Source organism: Pan troglodytes, chromosome 21 (assembly GCF_028858775.2).
Source record: "Pan troglodytes isolate AG18354 chromosome 21, NHGRI_mPanTro3-v2.0_pri, whole genome shotgun sequence".
In the NCBI taxonomy this organism is placed as follows: domain Eukaryota; kingdom Metazoa; phylum Chordata; class Mammalia; order Primates; family Hominidae; genus Pan; species Pan troglodytes.
The window spans coordinates 51,985,616-51,997,120 of record NC_072419.2 but is presented as its reverse complement, the minus strand read 5'-3'; the positions used below and the strand labels follow the sequence as shown (position 1 = coordinate 51,997,120).

General features: G+C 39.2%; 1 protein-coding gene and 1 long non-coding RNA gene across 2 annotated transcripts in view; one reads left to right on the top strand and one right to left on the bottom strand.

Moving 5' to 3' along the window:
- The first annotated feature begins 1,466 nt into the window (after window positions 1-1,466).
- LOC129138246 (uncharacterized) overlaps window positions 1,467-11,505 on the top strand; it is a 49,647-nt gene continuing 39,608 nt past the window's right edge. The window contains exon 1 of the long non-coding RNA XR_008541390.1: window positions 1,467-4,555. This is a non-coding gene — a long non-coding RNA (uncharacterized LOC129138246). The remainder of the gene's footprint in view (window positions 4,556-11,505) is intronic.
- On the bottom strand, window positions 5,709-8,652 carry SPINT4 (serine peptidase inhibitor, Kunitz type 4). The gene has a single exon (XM_024352279.2). It carries the CDS (start codon window positions 5,907-5,909, stop codon window positions 5,709-5,711), a length of 201 nt encoding a protein of 66 aa, XP_024208047.1. The 5' UTR covers window positions 5,910-8,652.

The window sequence follows — 11,505 nt, the reverse complement described above, 5'->3', positions numbered from 1 at the left end:
TGTTGGTGGGACTGTAAACTAGTTCAACCATTGTGGAAGACAGTGTGGCGATTCCTCAGGGATCTAGAACTAGAAATACCATTTGACCTAGCCATCCCATTACTGGGTATATACCCAAAGGAATATAAATCATGCTGCTATAAAGACACATGCACACGTAGGTTTATTGCGGCACTACTCACAATAGCAAAGACTTGGAACCAAGCCAAATGTCCAACAATGATAGACTGGATTAGGAAAGTGTGGCACATATACACCATGGAATACTATGCAGCCATAAAAAATGATGAGTTCATGTCCTTTGTAGGGACATGGATGAAGCTGGAAACCATCATTCTCAGCAAACTATCACAAGGACAAAAAACCAAACACTGCATGTTCTCACTCATAGGTGGGAATTGAACAATGAGAACACTTGGACACAGGAAGGGGAACATCACACACTGGGGCTTGATGTGGGGTGGGGGAGGGGGGAGGGATAGCATTAGGAGATATACCTAATGTAAATGAAGAGTTAATGGGTGCAGCACACCAACATGGCACATGTATACATACGTAACAAACCTGCACGTTGTGCACATGTACCCTAGAACTTAAAGTATAATAAAAAAAATTGAAATCATATCATGTATCTTATATGACCAAAATGAATAAAACTAGACATCAATAACAAGAGGAACATTTGAAACTATGCAAACTCATGGAAATTAAACAACATACTCCTGAATGGGTGAAGGAAGAAATTAAGAATGAAAATAAATAATTCCTTGAAACAGTGCTGCAGTGAACATATGCATGCATGGATCTTTATAATAGAATGATTTATATTCCTTTGGGTATATACCCAGTAATGGGATTTCTGGGTCAAATGGTATTTCTGCCTCTAGGTCTTTGAGAAATTACCACACTGTCTTCCATAATGGTTCAGCTAACTGAATTCCCACCAACAGTGTAAAAGCATTCTTATTTTTCTGCAACCTCTCCAGCATCGCCATTGCAACTAGCATGAGATGGTATCTCACTGTGGTTTTGATTTTCATTTCTCTAATGATCAGTGATATTGAGCTTTTTTACATATGTTTGTTGGCTGCATATTTTATCTTCTTTTGAGAAGTGTCTGTTCATGTCCTTTGCCCACTTTTTAATGGGATTGTTTGTTTTTTTCTTGTAAGTTTGTTTAAATTCTTTGTAGATTCTTGATATTAGGACTTTGTCAGATGGATAGATTGCAAAAATTTACTCCATTTCTGTAAGTTGCCTGTTCGGTCTGATGATAGTTTTTTTTTGCTGTGCAGAAGCTCTTTAGTTTAATTAGATCTCATTTGTAAATTTTTGCTTTTGTTGCAATTGCTTTTTTAATTTTGCTATTTATTTATTTTTGTTGCAATTGCTTTTGGCAATTTCACCATGAGATCTTTGTCCATGCCTAAATCCTGAATGGTATTGCCTAGATTTTCTTCTAGGGTTTTTATAGTTTTGGGTTTTACATTTAAATCTTTAATACATCTTGAGTTAATTCTTGTATGAGGTATAGGGAAAGAGTCCAGTGTCAATTTTCTGCACATGGCTAGCCAATTCTCCCAGCACCATTTACTAAATAGGGAATCCTTTTCCCATTGCTTTTTTTTTTTGTCAGGTTTGTCAAAGATCAGATGGTTGTAGTTGTGTGGTCTTATTTCTGAGTTCTCTATTCTGTTCCATTGTTCTATGTGTCTGTTCTTGTACTAGTGCCATGCTGTTTTGGTTATTGCAGCCTTGTAGTACAGTTTGAAATCTGGTAACATGATGCCTTCAGCTTTGTTCTTTTTGCATAGGATTTCCTTGGCTATTCAGACTCTTCTTTGGTTCCATATGAATTTTAAAATAGTTTTCTTCTAATGTAATGAAGAATATCAATGGTAGTTTAATGGGAATAGCATTGAATCTATAAATTACTCTGGGCAGTATGGCCATTTTCACAATATTGATTTTTTTCTATCCATGAGCATGGAATGTTTGTCCATTTTTTATTTCCTGTCTGATTTCCTTGAGCAGTGGTTTCTGCTAGGAATCCAGGCTAGAACCACTGAGCCCAGCCTTCTTCTTATGCCTTTGCACTTTAATAGCTTAGCTCCCCAAAGCCCAGCTCTTTTAACTTGTGCTGCTCTTGGTGGATTCAAGGGTGGTTGTGGTGGTGGTAGATGATTCCAGAGAAGAGACTTTACAGTGATACAACCTGGGCTTCCTTACTCCATTTGCTTCTTCCTAAATAACATTATTGCTCTATCTTCCTCCCCCCACCTCCAACCAGAGAAAATATCTACATTTCTGTCCTAGATGTATTTTCTAGGAACCTTTCTTCCTCTTAGTTTTAGTCACATAAACCTTACTGTATATAGGAGGAAGAGAAAACAGTAAACTCTGTGTCTGGCTAGCTCAGTTGCACCTGTTTTTATGCTTCTCACTTCTTTTATGCTTTTATACTTCTCTAGCCGGACTCTGGAACGACCACTATGTTATCTGGTATTTTGTGGCTGTTAGTGATTTGGCAAGAGAGCAGGCAATGACTGATCCAGATCTTTGTGGTGGGGAGAATAACACAACTCGAAAGCCTCAAAAGCTCTTACTCAACTCATTATCTCACTTTTGATGCTCAACAATCTGTCCTGGGCATCTATTTCCTTTTCTCACCAGGATACAATTGCCTTCTTTCCTCAGAGGATTCTTAGTCTTGACTTTATTCATATCTGTACACCCCTTTTTTACTTCTCTGACTTTTCAAGGAGTTGGCTGAAGTAGGAAGCAAACAGGCTCCCGAAATATACTATCTTGTCCCTGAAAGACTATCTGCTTCTGGGACACCCAGTTTCATGATTCATAACAGGAAAATCTCAGAACTTCTGTGTATGTGGACTAATTAGATTAGTCTCATCTCTATTATTTTAGGGTCTTGCAGCTGGCTGGGCTCAAGAATGATCTATAATTTTAGGATCTTCATTGAAGATGAAATATGCCAGAATCAACTGGGTTATTAGCACTTTACCTGCTCAGAATAAACCCTGTCTGGTTGAGGGTATGATCTTGTAGTTACCAGAATTTTTGCAGAAAAGCATCTTAATTTAGGGCATTGATCTTCCTAGTCTTAAGATGGAGCAGAGATCAGGCTTGTGTGTCTAGTTATGGTCTCACTGGTTTACAATGTTGGCCCTAGCTACCACTGTTCCAGGTTGTGATTCACAGGTGAGGGATTGGCTTTGTCTATAAGATGGACATGGTAGATATGCAGAGGGTAATAACAGGTGCCAGGATAGGTTTTCCTACTTCAGTGCAGGTTCAGTTTGGATGCCTGAAAAAATTCAGAGGTGAAGTGGTCAACTTGTAAATCTTACAGCTAGGCTGATCATGGCCATGCCAAACCTTGTAGCATTATATGCAGAAGATTTGGGAACCTGTGTTTGGATAATCATTTTTTGGTAGCTGAAACACAGTCACTGGACTGAAGTTGAGGATTCTTTTCCAGAAGGACTGACTATAATCAAGTCAAATAGCAATGACAGAGGTCCATATAATTACTCCTAAACAGGGACCAGGTTGGGAGGTAATTAAACTAATTGAGGGACTTGAATCAGGAAACACGACAAAGAAAAATTTGTTATGAGTGCAGGGACATTTCACATAAGTGTGCAGTTCGCTGCTAGGTTTGATTTGAAGATCAAAAGGGAGTATAGGTTTGGGACTTTGGTTCCACTAACCAGTTCAATTTGACAGGGGAGGTGATGCAAACCTGTACAGACTTGTCAAACCTGAAACAGTTTAGCAGTTTAGGATAAATGAAGCTAAGTGTGCATATGTAAGGGATGGCTCAGGAGTGAGGGGGAAGTCAATGGATGGGACCAGCTGACATTTACAGCTCTGCAAATCCAGATAAGACAAGTGGAGAGAAATTAAGAGAGCCAGGGCTGACAGAAAGACTCTTTCATTCTAATGATCATACAGTTAATTTCCAGGAAAGACAAAACTAGGGTCAGGAAAATAGCAAACAGATGGAAGCTTAAAGTATTATGGAAATATTACAAAGATTTCAAAATCAGTCTGAATTTTCTTGTGTCTTTATTTCGGATGGTGCAGCAGACAACTTCATGAGTTCACATCCTCTCACCTCCCGTTTAAGCAAAGGAAAGAAAAACCCAAATCGGTGTTACAGGTTTTTGAAGGTCTCCCTGGATTAATGCAGGTCATTTTTTATCCTAGGGAAAGCACAGAGGATGCCTTCTATCTCAATGTTTCCCTTATTTTATTGATTAATCTTTCACTTTTTCATTCACTTAACACTTAATCATTGCTTAGTATGTGCCAGGTACTGAAAAGATCCACTAGGAATATAAAATAAACAAAACAACATTTCTGCTTTCTAGTTACTCCCAAGGCCACTCTCCAGCCAGTTCTCCTGGGAATCAGCCAAACCACAGCCCTGTTAGGCACCATTGACCTTCTATTTCCAATGATTGGGAAATAGTCAAGCATGGGCTGGGAGCTTAATTGTATAAAGCAGCAAGTTGCTATGAAGAGTTCAAAGGTATGAGAGTGCAAGAATTTGGTTTGGGTGACCTTGTCCATGTAAGATTGTCAAGACCATTGTGACTGTCAGCTCTGGTTAGAAACCCTGCTGTGCCATTTAATAATGTGACCTCAAGATGCTTGGTTACTTGTACTGTACTTGGTTTCTTCATCTGTCACATAAAAATAATGATATATATCTATTGAGATATATATATATATATATATATATATATATATTTTTTTTTTTTTTTTTTGAGATGGAGTCTCACTTTGTCTCCCAGGCTGGAGTGCAGTGGCATGATCTTGGCTCACTGCAAGCTCCGCCTCCCGGGTTCACACCATTCTCCTGCCTCAGCCTCCCGAGTAGCTGGGACTACAGGCGCCTGCCACCACACCTGGCAAATTTTTTGTATATTTGGTAGAGACGGGGTTTCACTGTGTTAGCCAGGATGGTCTCGATCTCCTGACCTTGTGATCCGCCCACCTCGGCCTCTCAAAGTACTGGGATTACAGGCGTGAGCCACCACGCCTGGCCCTACCTTGATATAATTTTAAATTATATCAATATATGTTAATTGCTTAGTGCAGTGCCTGACACACAGTAATTGTCCAATAGATGGTGGCTATTATTTTCTCTCTGGGCATTTGATTTCCTAACTGCAAAATGAGCAAATGATCCTGACATCCCACCCAAATGTGGTTTTTTTTTTTTTTTTTTAGATGGAGTTTTGCTCTTATTGCCCAGGCTGGAGTGCAATGGATGGCGCGATCTCGGCTCGCCGCAACCTCTGAACCCTCTGAACCTCTTGAACCCTCCCGGGTTCAAGTGATTCTCCTGCCTCAGCCTCCCGAGTAGCTGGGATTACAGGCATGCGACACTATGCCTGGCTAATTTTGTATTTTTAGTAAAGATGGGGTTTCTCCATGTTGGTCAGGCTGGTCTTGAACTCCTGACCTCAGGTGATACACCCACCTCAGCCTCCCAAAGTGCTGGGATTACAGGCATGAGCCACTGCGCCCGGCCAACCCAACTGTTAAAACTTCTTATTTGAGCAATCCTCCCTCTTCCCACTCCAAGCAAGGTTAGCCCCTGATCAATTTTCTCTATCTTAGGATGTCAAAACCTCTTCTTTTACTACCCCCAAGGACCAAGGACAGGATTAGATTCCTTACGGTGGTTTGTATTTTGCAACACAGGCTACTTCACGTTCTATTTTAAGCTTGAAGTTGTTAAGGTTGCCATTACAGCCGGAGAAGACAAAAGTTTCACATCTTTTGGAGGTTCTGTTGTAGAAATATCTAAAGTGAACTTCATAGCAGCTTCCAAAATTCATGTCCAATTTGCAGGGATCTGCATGAGAGGTTCCCATTGAGTTAGTGGGAATTGGTAAGGACTCAGCAGGAGAACTTGTCTTTATGGGCCCTTAAAAATTCCTACGTTTAGCCTGGAACTATTCTCATATTCAAGGACTCTGAAAGATGTGGTTTTCTCTTGGAGTTAGAGTTGCTTGGAAATGTTGCCTTTGCACAATGCAAATTGGTTAAAATTCCAGGTTGTTGTCGTGAGCAGTGTATTGGAGAAGGAGAAGTAGTGATCAGTGAAAAAGGAGGTTCCACCACTAGCTTGTGCAGGGCGATGAGCTTCCCTACATTTCCTATCTTACAGTTTATTAAAGTACAGTATCCTCCTGCTTCCCCACATCATCTTCCTTTCCTTTTAATTGCCCACATAGGACATGCAATTCAGAGTGCCTCCTCCCCAGTTTTCATACATTCACTATACTACCTATACTTCAAAATTTAAGTAACCATGCCTGCTGCTATCCTTAAAGCAGGATGCATACTAAAATGCTAAAATGCATAACCTTGGGGTGATGCTCTTTCATCCTCATACCCCGTCATCTTCTCCTTTCTTGCCTTCTCAGAGGCAAACCCTCTGTTTTTATTGTTAAGAGTTGGGTAGTAAGTGGTTGGAACAGCCACAATCATGGTTGTATTGACAATCCACCTTACTCAAGCAGCCAGCCTGGAATTTACTCTCTGGTAAAGTTATGTGCATAATCTTATTTCATACTCACAAACACCCTCTGCAGCAGGCACTTTTCTGATCTTCATTTTACACATGGGGAAACTGAGACTAAGAGAATAATAAGTGGTTGAGTGACTTGTCCAAGGGCACATATCTGCTAAGTGAACAGGTCCAGAACTTGGAGTGTCTGACTTATGGTATAAACTGTGCTACTTTCTCATCCCCTGGAAGCGCTGAGCCTTCACACACTATCTATGGAAGAAAGTCTCATTGCCTCTCCCATTTACATTGTGAGCTCCTCTAAACAGGAATCATCTGTCCAAGAGTTCTGTATATGTCCATAGCCCAGATACTGAAAATGTCTTAATTTGCTCTGTCTCCAACCCCCTTTCTCTCTCATCCCAATACATACTCGTCAATGGTCTGGGATCTTTGAAATTTGTCACACAACCTCTGATTCAAAATACTTCCAGTCCTTTGGACCTCCTATAAAAGAGGTCTCCATCTGGAAAGGACTTTGTGTCATTTCTGTTTTTTCTCATCAAACATCCAAAGGACCCCTAGTGTAAGTAATGCCCCGAGTCAAGGGACTAAGTGTCTATGGGTATTGTCATGAAAGGAAGACCTTCCTGGACTACCTAGATAACACACTTTTCTCCCAATATCTTCTCTCTCATTCATAATTGACCTTTGGATTTATTTTCTGCCTTAGCTTCATACCTTTGAGGTCTCCACATATCTTCTCTGCAATTTTATTAACACCACCCAATAACAGGGTATTCAATGAGCAGAAGATGAAGAATCTTAGAAGAAATACCAGCTTGGCAGACTTCGTGGTGCAGCAAGCAGCAGGCAGGATAGTTGTGGTATCACCTGATGTTATATTTTGGGCTTGATACTTGAGACGGTTGAGCTCACCTACCCCAAGGGCCAGGACTGGACATTACTAGGTGTTGAGTTGAACAGTGAGTGCTTGGGTACCCAGCCATGAAGCTGAAGGCCCCAAACTGATTAGACCCTTGATAGTGAGTCCCATGTTCATCTAGAAGCAATAGAAACTTAAGGATCAGAGCTTCTGCATATATTTAATCATGAAGGGTAGAATCATCAGAGCGAGGAATTAAAAAGGGATTTCTTCCTTTCTCTTTTTGACCTTTTATGCACAGAAGAAACTAATCATGGCACAAGAGAAAGAGTGCAATAGCACTATAATAATAGTAACAGGGTTAGTTATAACCTAGAGTACTACTTAATTCCAGGTGCTATTTTTAAGTAATTTTTATATACTTTATCATCATATACACCCTATGAAGTAAGTACAGTTATTACCATCATTTAAGGATGAAATGGAGGCAGAGATTAGGTTACATGTACAAGGTCACTCATTTATTTTGTGGTAGAGACAAGATTTGAACTTGGCTTCAGAGTTTTTGTTCTTAGTCACACTACACTATGTTATCTAGGAACATGAGGACATCTTGGATCTGTTTTCTCCTAAAAGTTTTGAAATTTTGGCTTACCTTTACACCCTAAAACCACCTGATGTTGATTTTTTGGTAAGGTATATCATAAGGATCGTTTTTCATTTTTCAGTGGTCCCAGACCTATTTATTAATGAGTTCCTCTTCTATTTAACTGCAAAATAATTTTGCTTAATTACTTAGGATTGCTTCTGAGCCCTTTATTTCACTCCACTGTATACCCCCACTCCAAAGCCACACTTAATCTCTTGAACTTTGTTTATCTTAGGATTTTGTATTTTCATATAAATTTTAGTCAGTTTATCAAGTTATTCAAAAGACCTGTTTCGGGCCAGGCGTGGTGGCTCATGCCTGTAATCCCAGCACTTTGGGAGGCTGAGGTGGGTGAATCCCATGAGGTCAGGAGTTGGAGACCAGCCTGGTCAACATGGCAAAACCCTGTCTCTACTAAAAATACAAAAATTAGCTGGTTATGGTGGTGAGTTCCTGTAATCCCAGCTACTTGGGAGGCTGCGGCATGAGAATTGCTTGAACTGGGAGGCAGAGGTTGTAGTGAGCTGAGACTGTGCCATTGCACTCCAGCCTGGGTGACAGAGCAAGACTCTGACCAAAAAAAAAATAAAAACAAAAGACCTATTTTGGATATTCATTTGAATTGCATTGGATCTACAAATCAATTGGAAAAGAATGATATCCTTATAATATTGTCTTTGATAGATATATTTCCATCTATTTTGACCTTCATTAATATTTTAAAGAAAGGTTTATGACATTTCTCATGCAGGTGTTACAATCTTATTTATATTTTTAATATTATTGTAAATGCTATCTTTTAAAAAAATCTTCAACTTTTAAGTTCAGCGGTACATGTGCAGGATGTGCAGGTTTGTTACACACATAAACCATGTGTGCCATGGTGATTTGCTGCACAGATCATCCCTACACCTAGGTATTAAGCTCAGCATTCACCAGGTATTCTTCTTGATGTTCTCCCTCTCCCTACCACTCCCATGATATGCTCCAATGTGTGTTGTTCCCCATATGTGTCCATGTATTCTCATCATTCAGCTACCACTTGTAAGTGAGAACATGCAGTGTTTGGTTTTCTGCTCCTGTGTTAGTTTGCTGAAGATAACTGCTTCGAGCTCCATCCATATCCCTGCAAAGGACATGATCTCATTTCTTTTTATGGCTGCATAGAATTCCATGGTGTGTGTGTGTATATATATATATATTTCAATATCACATTTTCTTTATCCAGTCTATCATTGATGGGCATTTGGATTGATTCCATGTCTTTGCTATTGTGAATAGTGCTGCAATGAGCATATGCATGCATGTGTCTTTATAATAAAATGATTTATGTTCCTTTGGGTATATACCCAGTAATGGGATTATTGGGTCAGATGGTATTTCTGCCTCTAGATCTTTGAGGAATCTCCACACTGTTTTCCACAATGGTTGAACTAATTTACACGCCCACTAACAGTGTAAAAGTGTTCCTTTTTCTCTGCAACCTCTCCAGCATCTGTGTTTTTTTTTTTTTTTTACTTTTTAATAATCACCATTCTGACTGGTATGAGATGGTATCTCATTGTGGTTTTGATTTTCGTTTCTCTAATGATCAGTGATGTTGAGCCTTGTTTCATATGTTTGTTGGCCACATGTATGTCTTCTTTTGAGAAGTGCCTGTTCATGTCCTTTGCCCACTTTTTAATGGGATTGTTTGGTTTTTTTCTTATAAATTTGTTTTAGTTTCTTGTAGACTCTGGATACTAGAACTTTGTCAGATGGATAGATTGCAAAAATATACTCCATTTCTGTAGGTTGTCTGTTCACTCTGATGATAGTTTCTTTTGCTGTGCAGAAGCTCTTTAGTTTAATTAGATCCCATTTGTCAATTTTTGCTTTTGTTGCAGTTGCTTTGGTGTTTTCATCATGAAATCTTTGCCCATGCCTACGTCGTGAATGGTATTGCCTAGATTTTCTTCTAGGGGTTTTGTAGTTTTGGGTTTTACATTTAAGTCTTTAATCCATCTTGAGTTAATTCTTGTATGTGGTATAAGGAAGGAGTCCAGTTTCAATTTTCTGCATGTGGCTAGCCACTTTTTTCAGCACCATTTGTTAAATAGGGAATCCTTTTCTCATTGCTTGTTTTTGTCAGGTTTGCTGAAGATCAGATGGTTGTAGATGTGCAGTCTTATTTCTTAGTTCCCTCTATTCAGTTCCATTTTTCTATGTGTCTGTTCTTGTACCAGTACCATGCTGCTTTGGTTATTGTAGCGTTGTAGTATAGTTTGAAGTTGGATAGCATGATGCCTCTGGCTTTGTTCTTTTTGCTTAGGATTGTCTTGGCTGTTCAGGCTCTTTTTTTGGTTCCATATGAATTTTAAAATAGATTTTTCTAATTCTGTCAAGAATGTCAATGGTAGTTTAATGGGAATAGCATTGAATCTATAAATTACTTTGGGTAGTATGGCCATTTTCACAACATTGATTCTTCCTATCCATGAGCGTGGAATGTTTTTCCATTTTTTTGTGTCCTCTGTGATTTCCTTGAGCAGTGGTTTGTAGTTCTCCTTGAAGAAGCTCTTCACTTGTTAGCTGTATTCCTAGGTATTTTATTCTTTTTGTGGCAATTGTGAATGGGAGTTCATTTATGATTTGGCTCTCTGCTTGCCTGTTTTTGGTATATAGGAATGCTAGCAATTTTTGCACTCAGATTTTGTATCCTGAGAGTTTGCTAAAGTTGCTTATCAGTTTAAGACGCTTTTGGGCTAAGACGATGGGGTTTTCTACATCTAGGATTATGTCATCTGCAAACAAAGATGATTTGACTTCCTCTCTTCCTGTTTGAATTGCTTTATTTCTTTCTCTTGCCTGATTGTCCTGGCCAGAACTTCCAATACTATATTGAATAAGGAGTGATGAGAGAGGGTATCCTTTTCTTGTGCTGGTTTTCAAGGGGGAATGCTTCCAGCTTTTGCCCATTCAGTATGATATTGGCTGTGGGTTTGTCATATATGGCTCTTATTATTTTGAGGTATTTTCCTTCAATATCTAGTTCATTGAGCATTTTTAACATGAAGGGATGTTGAATTTTATTGAAGGCCTTTTCTGTGTTTATTGAGATAATCATGTGGTTTTTGTCTTTAGCTGTGTTTATGTGATGAATCAGATTTATTGATTTGCATATGTTGAACTAATGTTGCATCCTGGGGATGAAGCCAACTTGATCATGGTGGATAAGCTTTTTGATGTGCTGCTGGATTTGGTTTGCCAGTATTTTATTGAGGACTTTTGCATCAATGTTCATCAGGGGTATTGGTCTGAAGTTTTCTTTTTTTGTTGTATCTCTGCCAGGTTTTGGTATCAGGATGATGCTGGCCGCATAAAATGAGTTAGGGAGGAGTCCCTCCTTTTCAGTTTTTTGGAATAGTTTCTGTAGAAATGGTA

Coding starts and splice junctions, on each gene's coding strand:
- SPINT4 (XM_024352279.2), bottom strand. CDS start 5,909: ATGGGAACCTCTCATGCAGATCCCTGCAAATTGGACATGAATTTTGGA.